Source organism: Myodes glareolus, chromosome 25 (assembly GCF_982192425.1).
Source record: "Myodes glareolus chromosome 25, mMyoGla1.1, whole genome shotgun sequence".
NCBI lineage: Eukaryota > Metazoa > Chordata > Mammalia > Rodentia > Cricetidae > Myodes > Myodes glareolus.
Genome location: NC_142050.1, coordinates 36,649,015 through 36,666,024, shown reverse-complemented (window position 1 = coordinate 36,666,024; position 17,010 = coordinate 36,649,015). Strand labels below are relative to the sequence as shown.

The window sequence follows — 17,010 nt, the reverse complement described above, 5'->3', positions numbered from 1 at the left end:
AAAGTAGCCAGGACAGAAGGTGTGAATAGGCATTTGTCGTATTGAGTCAAATAAGTAATGAAGGTACCAGAATAGAGTCCACCCTTCACACAGGTGAGAGTAACATAGCCGCCGCCCACATTAAGTCAAGTGTGATCTGGGAAATGTGTTCCATTTTGTTGCTCATTTTTTCAGCCTAGGTTTCTACACGATACTGCTTGTCACACCGGGACAAGCGCATCCTGATGGTGGCCCCCACAGACTGCCCCTCAGCTCCTCCCCAAGTTGTGACTCTGAAACAAATAGCAGCAGATTCATAGATGCAGTCAAACCTTTATTCCATTAGTGACCAATACAACAGCACCACAGCACAGCAGGGGCCCTGCCCGAGGACCCCCGGAAGGCAGGGAGGACAGAGACAGGGGCCTCCAGCCCTGGGCTGTTCTCTCCAAGGTGCTGAGGAAGCTGTGCCGGAGAGAAGCCGCTGGGGAGGGCAGACAACTGAGCCAAAAGCCGTATAACCCACGTCAGTCCCCCTCTGCCCAGAAGCACCAGGGCTGCAGTGAGGAAGCTTCCAGGCCGAGCCAAGGAAGGGTGACCTGTTATAAAGAGCGTGTGTGTTGTGTCTGTGTGTGTACATGTGTATACATGTGTGTGCTTGTGTGTATGGGGGGCAAGATGTCTACACTACTTAGCACATGAGATATAACTGCTAAGCCGCAGGACCTGCCTGGGGACAAGACAGACCAGGAACCAGGGCCTCGGAGCTCTGGAGCCTTGAGAGGGGACAGGGACAGGGACCACTCTCCCCGCTGCTTCCATTCAGAGAGGGTGGCAGCTCCTGCCGGAAGCAGGTGGTAGAAGAGACACTGTCCTTGGGACGGGGCAGAAGGGCCACCTCTGGTCTGGGCCACATCACGTGTAGGCCATCTTGCTGCACACCCAGGGCCGGGTTGCTAGGCACTCCGTTGACACCAGCCTGGTGGGTTCCACAAAGACACACTCGCCCATACCCGAGATGGAGAACCTGTGGTGGGAGAGAAAGGATCAAAGCTGTCATCACAGGTGGTCCGACAGGCCCTTTGGCTGTCCCTCCCTCCAGGCACCACTGGAGTGTCTTCCAGGACAGACATGGGTGCGCCTTGCTAGCTTAGCCCCCCACTGTTCCAGCTCTATGCTTCTGGAATGTTCCATGATGAGGAACTGTTCCACACATCTGTCACCAATGCTCCCTGCCTTCCTTATTCTTTTTCTATCTCCTTCTAAGGTCAACTCCAAGGTGCCCAATTCAGAGCTGCCCTCTGCCCACCTCACCTCCCACAGAATCCTGTTTGCACCATGAGGAAGCTTTTATCACAGCCGTGAGAGGTTGTATCCGGGCACAGTTCTCCATAGGTGGAGTCTGGACTGTAAGCTAAAGTGACCTGCTTGTCCCTAAGCCTACCCTGCCCCACCACCACACACACCTTCGCTACCACAATGCACCTCCACAGCCGCACTTGCCACCCCCATTGCCCAAGATCACTTGGGCCACACAACACGGCACCACTGGGCACCCCGCACCTCCCTCAGGGCGCCTGCCCTAGAAGAAGCTGTCACGGGAAAAGGTGATCGGTAATGCCAGTGGGCAACTGTGTCCAGAGTTCCTGTCTTCCGTTGGCACAGTGCATGTGGAACCATACAGAAGGCACGCTTCCCATCATCCCTTGCAACCACGCGCAGAGGCATGACTAAGTTCTGGCCAATAGGAGAGGCACAGATGGCGTAGTCACAGACAGACGTCACCTGCACCTTTCACTGAGAAGCTGTGTGTGTGGCCGGGCCACCAATTCAGGCTGGACTGAGGGGGAAATCAAGGCACTTTCACAGAGGAAGCCCTGCCACAGATGACCCCCCCCCACACTTGCCCTAGAGACGTATCCATTCCAGCTAGCATAAAACCACATGTGTCTATCAGAGAGCTGACTCTGGGGCTGACCCGTTCCCTGTTTAAGTTCATCTCTCTCCTAGAAAACGGAGTCTCAGCTCACGTGTCTGGGTCAAACGGGTCCCCGTTGACCCAGTGGAAGTCGTCTCCAACTCTGCGCAGGCCAATCCAGGGCTCCCTCCGTGTGAACTTGAACATGAATTCCTGCAAAAGGAAGGAGAGAAACCCAGGCATGGAGCGCAGTTTTGTCACGGCGGCACGGCCCCAGCCTGGGCTCTCTGGAGACCCTGGCCCTGCAGAGAGTGATGGGTACTGAGATGGTGTGGTCACTTTGAGGACCAATGACGACGGAATCCTTGCCTGCTGGAGCAAGACCAGAGCAGCTCCCCAAGCTGGCCAATGTCCCCCACAGCCTGCCTCAGTTCAAGAGCTGGGAGTTTGGGGATGGTCCCCAGGACGTGTTAGATTCCTGGCCAAATCTTACCCACAACAGGTTGTCTGACCTGTACTTCTGGGACTTTCTCAGAAACTGACACACAAATGTTGTGCAACGCAGATGAACAGAAACTGGCTTTGAGACCCGCTCCTCTTTTAGAAGTGCACGACTCTGTGCCACAACGTCCAAAATGAGGGAGAGCTCAGGGGTTCCGGGCTCTTTAGCCTTTCGATAGGCAGAACAACTCAAGGTGTGACCCGAGAGGCGGTGCCTTGATTTAGATGGTAGGAAATGAGTTTTTTTTTTTTTTTTACATTGTCCAAGTGTGTTCACAGCTTCTAATTCATCCTCTTACTACTGAGTTTAACTCAGCCCACCAGTCTTGGACGGAAGTGGAGGATGGAGGTTTGAATGATCAGCCCCCAGGGAATTCACCATCGCCCCATAACTGGACAGTGGCTGAGTAACTGGAGACAGACACCCAGGGGGTCATTCAGTCATTCCACCTGAGTCAGTAGGGGGGGCATGAGGGTCCCTGCTTCTGACCCAGGCGCTCACCAGTTCCTTCTGGCTTTGGATCACAGCCAGTGCTGCTTCGTGGGTTTGGCAGTATTGCCTGCCGGTGTTCCAGTCTCTAGGCTCCTCCGAGAAGTAGTAGCATTTCCTTCCGTAGAGCAGCCAGTCCTCTGGGCAGGGCGTCTCACACTTGATGCAGCCCTTGGAAGCTGCAGGGAGGGAAAGGGGCTCAGTGTCTCCAAGTGTGCCTGGTCACCGCTGTGTCCCCTGGCCTTCCCACAGCTCCTTCCCTCTGTCTGGACTCCAGTACCCTTCGGAGGCTCTGCTGATGTCACTGTGCCCCGGGGAGGAGTTCCGGATGAAATGAACAGGAAGGTGATCAGTCTGTTATCATGGGGCACAGCAGAGGGACAAACCCAAGCAAAGGTCTCCCCCTTAACCCTAGGAACTCAGACCAGAAAGGATCCGAAAGCCACCTCTCCGTAGCCAGGGTGGGAGACCCTGGCAGGGCAGTGTGCCTCTTTCATAACCATGCTCTCCCTCACTAGCTAGCTCCACTACCCTGTTCACCACTGAACTTCTAGGGAATTCCTTTTAGGTTTGAGTCCTGAGCTGTCCACCAGGCTCACTCAGTGAATAACGACATTTTGTCTCCAAGTCTGACAACTTGGGCTGCATCCCTCAAGTGGGAGGTCAGAACTCGGAAACCAACTCCTGCAGGCTGTGCCCTGACTTCTACACCCACATCCCAGCACGAAATGTAAGTGCAAACAAGTATTCTTTTAAATGGGGACTGGAGAGCTGGCCCAGAGATTAAGAAACTTACTGTTCTTTCAAACAACCTGGGTTCAATTCCCAACATTCACATGGAAGCTCACAACTGTCTATAACTCCAGTTCCAGGGGATCCCATGCCCTCTTTGGTCCTCCATAGCTCACACACACACAGACACACAGACACAGACATACAGACACACAGACACACACACACACACACACACACACACACACACACACACACACACTATTCTGGGAAGTCAGTTCAGAATGTCCACCAACCCTCCAAGACCTCTTTGTCATGTGCTAACTTATGCTTTGCATCTCCTGGAGACCAGAAGACAGGTTAATCCGAAACCAGGAGTTTGTTTGGCTTTGCTTTATGCATTTCTCCTTCTCTTGGGCTCATCTGAGGTTTGGTTTGGTTTGGTTTGCTTTGCTTTGGTTTGGTTTGGTTTGACTATTTACCCCTGGCTGGCCCGGACCTCACTATGTACACCAGGTTGGTCTCAAACTCAGAGATCTGCTTGCCTCTGCCTCCCATGTTCAGGGATTAAAAGCATGAGTCACGATACCTAGCTCATTTGAAGTTTTATAGGTAAGTTTTAGTTTTGAATTTTGACATAGTTTCATGTAACCAAAGCTGATTGCAGTAGTTTGAATGTAATTGGCACCCATAGGCTTATAGGAAGTACCACTATTAGGAGGTGTGGTTTGTTGACGTAGGTATGGCCTTATAAGAGGAAGCATGTCACTGTGGGGGGTGGACTGTGAGGTCTCCTGTGCTCAAGCCATGCCCAGTGTCTCAGTTTACTTCCTGTTGCCTGCGGATCTAGATGTAGCCAGAACCACGTCTGCCTGTGTACCACCATGTCCCACCAAGATGATACTGGACTAAACCTCTGAACTGTGAGCCAGTCACAATGAAATGTTTTCCTTTGTAAGAGTTGCCGTGGTCATGGCATCTCTTCACAGCAACAGAAACGCTAAGACACTGACCTCTAATTCTCTAAGGCTGACCTTGGGCTTCTGCCTCTACCTCTCCAGTCTGGGATACCAGGTGTGTGCCACTATCTAGGCCTTAAAGATAAATTTTGTCTGGATTGTTTTCTCCTTTGATCGTGTGGAATGGTAATAATTGCAAATTCCATGAGCATGTGGTTTTTTCTTCATATAAACGACTAATTAAAATACTGATTAAGATGGAGCCAAGAACACACCATACTACCCAAGGGGTTGCCCTGTCCTGGGGACCTACCACCACACGGACACTGACACACCACTGCACACTCTCTGAGCACACCTAAGCCCTGACTCAGGCCCACTTGGGAGGAATGTCCACAGCGTAGCCTTCTCCCTGGGCTCTCCTGAGAGACACCAAAGCTGTGTCCACACATTCCCTGACCTGCTGATCCAGAACACAGATGAAGGGAAAATGATTCCTTTCACAACCTTATTCCAGGCAAAGTTGATCTGGCCCTGGTGTCCTCAGTCCACCTGCAAACACATTCAGACCCTCTGCTCGTCCAGCAAGTTGAACGAGGGAGATCTTGGTGGAGACTGATAGGATTTTCACCACTTTAGTGAGGCGACCCACTTCTGGTCAGACTGCTTTCTAAAGACTAAAGAGGCTGGAGAGATGGCTCGGTGGCCGAAAGCACAGGCTGCTCTTACAGAAAACCTGAATTCAGTTCCCAACACCCACGTGAGGCAGCTCAAAACTGCCTATAACTCCAGCTCCAGGGGATCTGATGCCCTCTTCTGGTCTACACACACACATACACACACACATGCACGCACTTGCGGACACACACATGCACGCGTTTGCGGACACATACACACACACATGCATGCACTTGTGCACACATACATACACACACACTTGCACACATAAAATAATAAAAATAAATACTTAAAGGTTGAGAACAGGGGTGTAGTTCAGTTGACAGGGCACTTGCCTAGCATGCACAAGGCCCTGAGTCTGGTCCCCAGCATTCCATAACCCATGTGTGGTGGCACACACTAGACAGAACTGGTGTGGCACAGAATACCGTTAATCTCAGCACTGAGGAGGTGGAGGCAGTCAGACCAGGAGCTCAGAGCCAGCCTCAACAACACAGAGAATTCAAGGCCAATCTGGGCTACACCAGCGCTTATCTCAAAAAGAAGAAGAAGGAGGAGGAAGAAGAAAAGCTTCAATCACTTCTGCAAACTCCACAGAGGCCAAGGCATTTTCCCAGAAGTCTCCCCAGAGCACACAATCCCTGTGGGGAGTTTCCTCTGCCCCCTTTACCTCTGGAGCCCATTCATGACCACACAGAACTCCATGTTTGTGAGCCTCTCCCCCTTAAAAATGTTTCCATTTTTAGCATCCAGAGTATTCCACTCCAAAGGATGCCTCTTTAGCATACAGATTATTTTGAGCTAAATACAACTGAGAATCAGAAAATGCAGGGGTAGCTCCCTTCTCCCTCCTTCCCTCTATCCCTATCTACCTACGTAGTCCCTACCCCACTCCATCTCTTAGTCTAGGATCTTACATGTAGCAAAGTTCATTAAGTGTTTGTTGAATGAATGTGATATTTAAAGTCTCATATTGCCAAACTGTCACCTCTAAGAGGTTTTGCCTGCCTAGCCTAGCCTACTCTGAATGCCAATGGCATTTATGAACTAATTCGTTGGTACCACTGCTTCCTACATGGCCAATAAATGGGACATGCGTGGTCCGTGTGGAAGTGTATTATTTCAGGCTTCAATTATATTAGCAACCAACCACTTCTAATTTACTGTGTGCCTCCCCTGTAACCTGATACGTGGAGGAATGTGCCTAGCTAGGCATGCTGGGACCAGGCATGCATACTGGCTCACACAGCACACACAGGTGTGCGCTGTTGACACACTCTGACGTGCACACTCACCCAAGATGCTCATCACCACCAGGATGGCAAACAGGAGGACCGCAATGGCCCCTAGCAGCAGGCGTGTGGTAGTATCTGAGGAAAAGACAAACGGGTCAGTACTAGCTGCCACCGGCCGTCCTGTCTCCAGCCCCCAATGCCGTCCCCAAGTCCCAACAGCAAGAGCCTTATGGGGTGGAACTGAGCAAGAGCTGGAACCAGCCCTCAGGATGACGGTGACGGTGCTTGCCCTTTGAGGGGCTCTCTTCAGGACCACGGCCCCAGTTTTGTCAGCCCTACTGCCCACTTCTGCGGCGGTCACAGCTTTCTGACCTGGGCTCCCCTGTTGTTTTTCCAGCACCTTCCAGGCTTCATCCATTCTACCCTCGCTGCCTTGTGACAGGGTGTCTGCTCCCGGGTCCTTCTCCTCCACCCCATCCCTCCTGGCATGCTGCCCGCCCCTCTACCATCTGCCACCCCACACCCACTCTTCCAGGTCCTCCGTACGTACTTTTATCTGCACTCAAGATGCTTGTGGTAATAAAGGAAACCTTTCAGACTTAAAACAGAGGGTTTTCTTATTTTATTGTGATACGGATCTCATGAAATATATATATAACACATCATAAAATTTACCATTTTTAACCATTTTAGGTGCTCAATTAATAGCATTAAGTAGCAGGCTAGCCCGGTCATCTGGTTGCCCAAGTTTCGACTCTGTAAACAGAGGTTCCACACCTACTAAACAGTAACTCCCGCACCCATCCCACCCACCACCTCTCCGCCTGGCCTCTCCCCAATTGCTGCTGGTCCTCCTCATTACAGAGGCGAATCTTACAGTGCCTTTTCTTTGGTGTCAGGCCTATGTCACCTAACACGTTTTCAAGCCTCATTCACGTCGTAGCACATGACAGAACCTTATCCTTTCTATTGTTCATCATTTCACTCTATGGCTATATCACATTCGGTCCATCCACTTGTGATGATTAGTCTTAACAGTCAACGGGAGACAATCTAGTCCACCCGGGAAGGGTTCCAGTAAGCAATTGTCCAGGTTAGGTTGGGCCTGTCTGTGGCGGTTGCTCTGGATGTGCTCATTGTCATGGGAAGAACCAGCGTCCTGTAAGGGGCACTCTTCCCTGCTTTGGGCTCCTGCTTCAGTTGTGTAAGCATAGAACACGTGTGTCAAGCAGTCGGCATGATGCGTCTCTTTCTCTCCGCCCGCAGTTGTGGCTGTGACCAGTGCGGTTGCCTTGACTTCCCCGCAGTGATATCTCTCTCTGCTTTAGTGGACAACTGATGGCCCCTGCAACCTGGAAACTCATGTCTGTCAGTGCCGGAAAAGTGTTCTGTAATTACGTCATGGATGGTTTCTTCTCTTTCATTTTCTGAGTTCCTCCTAAACTGGCCCTTCTCCTTCGCCTCCCCCACCCTGCTCCCCATCTCTTTACCGCTTTGGTTTATTTCTGGGGAGATGTCTTCAACTCCATCCCCTCACCCTTCCACCAAGTTTTTCACTTCTGCGATGAGAATTTAAGGTGTCTGGGCTTTGCCCCAGCTGTGCTATGTAGTCCTTGGTTTATGCTGTGATAAACATAAGTGAGTGTCTTCTCTGAAGACGCTGCTGAGAGTTGTTCCACCAGAGAAGTGAGAAGACTGTGTGAGCTTCTCCCCAGAGAGTCTTTCAAAACGCTTATTCCGCTTCCTGGAGGGGGTGGATATTGTTCACAGCTAAGGCAGGAGGACAAAAGAGTTCCCTGGAGCCTCTGAGTCCATGGCTCTCCGTGGGAGCATGGCAGGGGCTCTGGCTGGTTGATCTGGGGCTGTTAAATTCCTTAGCTTTTCCCCCATGTGGATTGGCATCTCTGGAGGAACCGCTTCTGTTTCCTTTCTACAGCAATAACTTGGAGCCGGCTCTTCCCAAGAAGACTGGGAGCGTGCCCTCCACACTTAGAAAGTGCGCTCCAGGCCTGCTCCCTGTATAGCAGCCCTGATTCTTGAGGGTGGTACCTCAAGTTCCTGCCAGAAATGGGGACAGGCTATTTAGATCTGGGTCCATATCTCTGAAAGACATTCCACACCCCTCTTCCTGTTTTCAGCCCATCTTCCACCATGCCCCTGCCCCTGAGCACTGGGATCCTCAAGTGTGGCCCCTGTGGTTCCTCGGCTGACTGGTCTTTCGCAGGTGGCCCAAGTCCGTTAGCACTCAGCCCCCGTCTCACAAGCTCTTAACTCCGGTTCTCACTGCGATCAGCACCTAAAATGTCCCTCTACTGTTTGTTAGCAGGTCTCTAAAGGGATAGAGAGGGCAATTCTGTGTTCAGCCGGGCACTGGACCCATGAGACTCACAAACATTTTGGAATCATTTCTTTGAGTAAGGTCTACGCACCAGCAGAAATTCGCTGGCCTCCTCAGAGGTCTCTGGTGTCTACACTGGCCTGTACCAGGGGTTTATGCTGGATTTCTCCAAGAACTAAGCTGGGTTCCTTATGAGGTCAACACTAAGCTCCACTGGAGCCTATGCTGAGTTCCTCCAGAGCAATGGCTCTCTCTCAACCTGTGAGTCGGGACCCCTTGGGGGGCGTCCAACAACCCTTTCTCAGGGGTCACCTAAGACCATCAGAAAACACAGATATTTACATCACACTTCATAAGAGTAGCAAAGTGCAGTTATAGAGCAGCAATAAAAAATAGTTTTATGGCCGGGCAGGGGTGGCGCACACCTTTAATCCCAGCACTCGGGAGGCAGAGGCTGGCGGATCTCTGTGAGTTCAAGGCCAGCCTGGCCTACAAGAGCTAGTTCCAGGACAGACTGTAAAGCTACAGAGAAACCCTGTCTCGAAAAACCAAAATAACAATAATAATAATAATAATAATAATAATATTTTATGATCTGGGTGGTGGTAGCACACACCTTTAATCCCAGCGATTCATTTAATTGGGAGGCAGAGGCAGAGGCAGGTGGATCTCTGTGAGCTTGAGGCCAGCCTGGTCTACAGAGTTAGTCCTAGGACAGCCAAGGCTACACAAAGAAACCCTGTCTCACAAAACAAAATAATAATAATAATAATAATAATAATAATTTTATGGTTGGGGTCACCACAGCATGAGGAACTGTATTAAAGGGCCACAGCATTAGGAAGGTTGAGAACCACTGCTCTATAGACTTACCCTGGGCTGTTGTGTTCCTCCCCAGTTCTACACTGGGTCATCCCGGGGTCCAACAGTAATTTCCTCCAGGGGTCTATGCTTGTCTCTTCCAGGGGTCTGCACTGGGCTCAGCCTATGCTGGGCTCTATCAGCGGTCTACATTATATGCCTTCTGGAGTCTATGCTGGGGTTCACTGGAGGCCTACACCAGGCTCCTCCAGGGGTCTACAGTAAGTTCCTCCAGGGATCTCCTCTGGGTTTAGGATCTATGCTGTGCCCCCCGGGGGTGAGAACTACACTGGGTTCCTCCAGAAGTCTATGCTGGGTTCCTCTGGGGAAACTAAGCCACATTTCTTAGGGCGTCTACACTGACTTCTACTGGGGCCTACATTGGGTTCCTCTAGGGGTCTACACTGGATTCTTCCAGGGGTTCATGCCTGTTCTCCTCTGGGGTCCTTCAGGGGTCTATGCTGGATCCCTCCTGCAGCCTACACTAGATTTCTTGAGGGGTCTACCTGAGCCGCACCTAGATCCAAGACTGCATCCACCAGGAGTCTTTATGGAGGCTTCAGGCAGTGTGAGGGCAGAGGCTCAAGACTACCCTGAAACAGCAGGCAGCTCCTCCTCCCTGCTCTGCTGTCCCCCTCCCCGGGGGGGTGGGATTCAAGACAGCCTGTGTCTCCTGGAACCACACACTGCTGTCATGGGGAGCACACTGCTGGGTATTGTTCCTCTCTCCTCTTCCAAACCTGGGGACTGAGTTACCCACGGAGAACCCAGCATCTGAAATCACTGCCCGGGTTCATATCCATCCTCTGGCCCTTTCTGAGTGTGGACACACAGAAGTCACTGAGCATCTATTCTGCTCCACTGCCCCCATGTCAGCATCTCCCTCTCAGGTGTTCATGCGATGTCAGTGTGCACAGGGCCCTCCCTCTCTGGGGGTCCGCATCCACATACTCAACCAGTTCTAGATTGATATGAGAAAAATTCACATCAGTATTGAACAGGTGCAGGCTTCCATGCCGTGTTGTTTTTCCTTAAATAATACAGAATAGCAACGAAGTACATAGCCTTTACATTTATTTGCTATTATAGTGACTTTGGACATGTTTAAAGCAAATGAGAAGATGTGAGCTGATTTTGTGCAAATATGCCATTTGGTCTCAGGCACTTGAGCATCCTTGGATCTGGGGGTCTGATGAAGGTTTCTGGTACTGATGCCCTGAGGCTGCTGAGGGAGGACAGTAGAGTGCTTAGAACTGTGCCCAACACGCCAACACGGTGAGTATTGACCAGCCCCGAGCACCTGATAACCAGCTCCGAGTACCTTGGGATTAAGAACCATGCTGAATTCCCTTGGGTTCCCTAAAGCAGGACTAGGCCATTGTGTTGCATAATAGAGACTAGGATTCAACACTGAACACAGTATTATCAGTCAGCCTTACAATTCAATTGGGTTGAAGGAACTCGATAGAAAAGGAGGGTGTGTACATATGTCCCCACCATCACTAAAGAGCCTCTTCACTTCTTCATAGGGATGCTTTCTCTAAACCATTCAGCATGGACAGAAGAAGGACACTGTGCTGGCTGGCCTTATGACAACGTGACCCAAACTAGAGTCATCTGAAAGAAGGGAACTTTGAGAAAATACCTCCATTAGATCCAGCTGTAGTTGCCAGACGGTGGTGGCGCACGCCTTTAATCCCAGTACTTGGGAGGCAGAGGCTGGCAGATCTCTGTGAGTTCGAGGCCAGCCTGGTCTACAGAGAGAGTTCCAGGGCAGGCGCCAGAGCTACACAGAGAAACCCTGTCCCAAAACAAAACAAAAAAAGATCCAAACATAGAGCATTTTCTTAATTAGTGATTGATGGGGAAGGGCATAGCCCATTATGGGTGGTTCCATCCCTGGACAGGTGGTCCTGGGCTCTATAAGAAAGCAGACTGAGCAAGCCACAAGGAGCAAGCCAGTAAGCAGCATTCCTCCATGGCCTCGGCATCAGCTCCTGCCTTCCGGTTCCTGCCCTGTTTGGGTTCCTGTCCTGACTTGCTGTGATGATGAACAGTGATGTGGAAGAGTAAGTCAAATAAAGCCTCTCCTCCCCAAGTTGCTTTTGGTCACTGTATTTCGCTGCAGCAGTAGAACCCCTAAAACACAGACACCCTAGGACTCCCAATACACTGTTTGCTGTCTGCCCTCCTGGATGCCTGAGGCTGGATAGTTGGAGTCCATGTGGTACCTGCTTCCTCAGATCGCATAACTAAGGTGCCATCAGCAGGATGACTTCAAAAATAAGGTGTCATGCCAGGCAGTGGTGGCGCACACTTTTAATCCCAGAACTTGGGAGGCAGAGGCAGGTGAATCTTTGTGACTTTGAGGCCAGCCTGGTCTACAAGAGTGAGTGCAGGATAGGCTCCAAAGCTACAGAGAAACCCTGTCTTGAAAAACCAAAAAAAGAAATGAAAATAAAAATAAGGTATCTTCTCACAGTGATGAAAAGCAGAAGTCCAAAGGTGGTGGTGTTGGCAGGACCATGCCACCTTTGAAGGCCTCAAGGAAAGCTTTCTTGGCTCATCCTAGCTCCTGAAGTTTTGCTGAAAGCCCTTGGCTCATGACTCTACCATCTAAGCCTCAGTCATTCTTAGCACGTGGCCTTCCTGGGTGTAGCTATGTCTGTCTGAGGACACCAGTTCACACTGGGTTAGGACCCGCTAACTCCATTCTGACTTTCTCTTAATGAATCATGCCTGCCAGAACTACAGTTCCACCCAAAGGCACATTCTGCGGTCCTGAGAGTTAGGGTTCACCGTGGCTCCTGTGGCGTGATGCAGTCCAGCTTTTCACAGGCATCTAACTTGACAATCATCCCGTCACGCAATGGCCTGTCCAGATACGCTATAGTTTACGGTGCAGGTTATCCGGGCTTCTAAATGAGGATGATTTGGCCTAATATTAGAAAGAACACCTGGAAACCACTGGCTCCTCGTACCTCAGATCCCCCTCATACCCACATCCCCCCAAAAGCACTTGGCTGACGTCTAAACCATCCAGGGTACAGCCTGGCCAGCATAATCCTGATTATTTTAAAATGCTCAAATGTGAAGCTTGGTAATTTTTAAATTTTTAGGTAGCTTTTGCCAAATGCATGTGTGTGGTTTTGATCAGGAAGTTGTGGGTTTGTACCTAATAAAAAAAACTTTCAACATTAAAAATTCAGAATCAGTGACCACTGAGAAATCTATATAGCCTGAGGTATGCGGAGTCACTCTGTCCCCTCTCTCTTACCCCAGAACACTTTGCCCCGCTCTCAGGCCCAAGGCTAGAAATAGCCCTCTCTTGAATCATCTTCCATGGTTCCAGACCCTGGCCGGGCACTCTGGATCAGCTTTCCCAGCCTTCACCTGGAAGGACGGACTCACACCCACAGGGAAAGGAGCCTTCACCAGACCAACCAATGTCTGCTTTCTGTTTGCAGAGCTAACCGGTCACTGAGGACTGTCTTCTAGACCGCGGCCTTCTGACTGGAGCTCTCCGATTCTGTGAGGAGGAAAAAGCTGCCCCTCCTGAGGCACCAGGAGAGGACAGCCGTGTGCTCAGAAAACGCAACCGGGTTCTGTCCAGTTAGCCTTTCTGAGCCCGTGTCCTTGATGGCGCCAGAAAAGAGGCAAGCTCTTCATAGCAGAAGCCCAGTGGCAAATTCCATGGAGGTTTCATATGTTAGCAGCCAGTGTGTCCTTGAATGAGATATCCAAGACTCACTCCCCACATCCTGTCCAGTGCTGATCCACCTCATTGGGGCAGAGATGAGAGTTAAATGGTGACTAAGGTACACACCCATGGTGTGGGTCACAGTTGTTTGGGACAAAGTTAGATCAGGGTGCAGGTATCTCTGGGGGCTCAGTTACATCATTTCGGAAACTTCCCTTTCCTCTTCAAGATAGGGACCAGCCTAAGCAGAGGCTGCAAGCCCACTGGGACCCCAGGACCAGCAGATCTTGCTGTCTGTCGTGTATCCTTAAGAGAACTGAAGGGCTGAGTAAGAGCAGCCTCAAGGACAACCTCAAAGGGCTCTGGCTGGGCGGCTGCTCCCTGCTGCTTTCATGGACTCCCCACTCAGGCTGTGGGGTTCTGTGTTCAGGGAGCTGGGAAAGGAGCCACCACAACAGAACCTACACTCCAGACCTCTCTCTGATTAGCACTGCAAGGCAGAAATGGTGACACGGTTCACAAGGTGAGGAAAAAGTGTAGCCCACCAGTGGGTGTGGGCAGGTGGCTCAAGCTCACCAGCTCTTGGCCCCTGACCAAACTGACTCTGTCCTATTTGAACAGCTCTGTGAGGGCTGGATATACTCAGGGCCCAAGAAAGTGTCTTAACACTGTAGAAAGTTTGAACAAGCCAACTCAAAGGTCCCATACAGTGGCAGCCACCTGTAAGGACCAGTCCCTTTGGATGGAGATAGGACATACCCAAGAAACATCGAGAAAACCTCAGAGGACCAACAGAACTAAACAGTCCTGTAGAACAGTCAGCAGGCCAAGATGCTGGGCACCCAAGAGCCATTGGGAAGGGTGCTCTTATCTGTACCAGAGACCAAAAGAGGACAACAGTGACATCAGTAGGGAGCCATGCCATTCAGATGAGACAAGGCTGCATTACAAGAAGATGCCAGGTCTGACGGTGTGCTGGACCACCACAGAGATTTCTCGCTTTCTCCTGCCCAGTGTGTAGCCTCTTCTTCAGCTGATGGGCAGGGCCAGTCAGCCACACTGGCAGTAGGAAGGACAAGAGTCAACGTATTCAGGGCCAGAGATGGAGCCAGAGCCAGCCAGTCACACTACCCTGAAATAGCCTTACCCAGTGGGGGCAGAGGAAAGGTTAGTCGAGCTGAATCTTTCAAATACCTACAAAAAGAAGGAGGAGGAGGAGGAGGAAGAGGAGGAGGAGGAGGAAGTGGAGGAGGAGGAGAAGGAGAAGAAGAGGAGGAGGAGGAGGAGGAGAAGAAGAAGAAGAGGAGGAGGAGGAGGAGGAGGAGAAGAAGAAGAGGAGGAGGAGGAGGAGGAGGAGAAGGAGGAAGAAGAGAAGGAGGAGGAGGAGGAGGAGAAGGAGGAAGAAGAGAAGGAGGAGGAGGAGGAGGAAGAGAAGAAGAAGAAGAAGAAGAAGAAGAAGAAGAAGAAGAAGAAGAAGAAGAAGAAGAAGAAGAAGAAGGAGAAGAAGAAGACAGGATAGCCTAGAGAAGAGAGTGACATCAGCTACTGATAGGGGATAAGCTTAGGTCACAGGGAAAACCCAACCACTAGCCAGAGACACACATCCAAGAAGGGTTTGTTGGTCTTTATTCCACCCTACCTCTTCTGGTCAGGTTCTCCTTTGTAATAATAGCCTTACTTACTTTTGGGAAAGCCATTTTTGCCTCCATAGTTCTAACCACTATTCAACATCTTCTAACCACTTTGTCAGCGTCTTCACAGCCCACCACAGTCAGTATCCTGTCCTGGCTCACAGTCTTTGGCCAAGGGTCTGACACGCTCTGCAGCCACCTCACCTTTCTCAGCACCGGTGGCCTTGTCCCCTCCAGACTGTAAGCCACCCTCCTCACCCACCATCCTTCTCCTGCAGGTCTTCCCGGCACAGATCTGTCCTCTTAAACCCTGGACAGCTCCTTCAAACAAGCAAACTCTGTAGTCTGTCCTGAGTGGTCCCTCAGATGTATCCGTTCTCATATTTTTTTCTCTCCCTCCATCCCTCTTTCCCAATGCCTTCATCAGTATCCAGCATCCTAGGGTTCAGTTTTCCACAAGGGACTGGCTAGTTATAGCCAGCTGCTCTCATTTCTTGACCCGGTACTCCATCTGTCCCACACCCCTGAAAGATCACCTACTCTGAGATGCCCCCCCATTCTGTCCTATTGGGTAGAAGCCTGAAAAGCATCTGGAAGCTAACCCTCCCTGTGGCCAACTCCAGCATCTCCCGACAGCACCAGCCACCTGCAGGCAACCCAAGTTTCCTAAAAGAGCATGTTTACTTGAAGTCTCTTGGAAGCCTCATTGAGTGACTGAGGTCACGCTGAGGTCTCACTGAGCCCGAGGTCACTCCCTGAGCCACTATGACAAGAAGAGAATAGGTGGCACCCCAAAATCGCTAGGAAGAGCCTCTGGAGATTCCTATTTATCATTCTCATTACCAGCAGAGCGCCCCTCCCACCCCCACAGAGTACAGGCACCACCTGGGGAACTAGAGCTTTTGCTTTTACGGAGCACTAAGTGTTTTCTCTGCTACCGATTCAGGCCACCACTCGGCAAACAAGCAGGACAAGGTGCTTCGCAGCGGACCCAACTAAGGTTTGGAGCCTGGTGCTCCAAGGTCACAGAGGAAGTTGACAGCAAAGGTAGGTCAAGGCTGTGATCAGAAGTGGTCCCCAGAAGCCCCTCTTCCTCCCATGGTGACATCAGCCTGCCCCGAAATGAATGAATTCTCCGGATCACCCTCCCTTCTGCGAGCTGTCAAGGTGACTCTGGCCACTTCTTGGGTCCCAAGTCGGGGGGCCGGGGAATGGAAGGCTGCGCGCTTACCCTCCAAGGCCGCCTTCCAGCTGGTGCTGCCCTCGTACCCTGACCCCGATCGCCGCAGCAGCCCCTCTGGGCCACGGGCCTCGGCTTCAGCCGGCGAGCGAGGCCTAGGTGCAGCTGGCGCGGGGCGCGAGGCGGGGGGCGGCGGGCGGGTGCGCGCGGGGGGCTCCCGGGTCGGCTCCATGCCGTGGCGCGCGCGCACTCCTGCACCCGGCTGCGGGACCCGGTCCCACGCGCACTCGGCGCTGCGTGCGCCCCGCGGGCCTCCCAGGCCGACTCGATGTGTTCGGGGCTGCGGCGTCCGCAGACCGGGGCTGAGCCCGGCTCCGCGCGCCGGAGCCGCTCTGGTCCCCGCTGTGCGCGCCGCAGCCTGCGCGCCGAGCCCCGCGCGGGGGAGGAGCCGGGACTGCACTGGAGCTGCGACCGCGGGCGGGGTTGCGGGGAGGGAGGACAGCCCAGGTCACCAGCCCCGCCATCAGGACAGCGAGGAGCCTAGGCGCTCCTCCTCCCGAGCCTCCTGCTGGGCATCTTCTAAAAGGGGGTGGGGGGAGGGATGGACAAGGCCCTGGGAAGGCTGCTTCTGGAGTGACCTGAAGGCAGAGCAGACGGGTCGGGGCTGAGATTTGACCCCCAGATTCTCAGTAGCTAAGAGAAACATCCCACACTGTCGAACCAAGGTTCAAGGGGGACAAGGAAGAGCAGCGCTGCAGCCAGAAAGCCAGATAGACCATCTACTGATTCAGGGACTCTCCACCCCTCC

The 17,010-nt window shown here is 51.9% G+C and overlaps 1 protein-coding gene across 1 annotated transcript; it reads right to left on the bottom strand.

Moving 5' to 3' along the window:
- Positions 1 to 300: 300 nt before the first annotated feature.
- Positions 301 to 16,586, bottom strand: Clec2l (C-type lectin domain family 2 member L). The gene is made up of 5 exons (XM_087901612.1): positions 16,254 to 16,586; positions 6,553 to 6,627; positions 2,901 to 3,067; positions 2,010 to 2,110; positions 301 to 1,006 (listed from the first exon to the last, which is right to left on the bottom strand). Exons 1-5 carry the CDS (start codon positions 16,432 to 16,434, stop codon positions 895 to 897), a joined length of 636 nt encoding a protein of 211 aa, XP_087757738.1. The 5' UTR covers positions 16,435 to 16,586; the 3' UTR covers positions 301 to 894.
- Between the last annotated feature and the right edge of the window lie 424 nt (positions 16,587 to 17,010).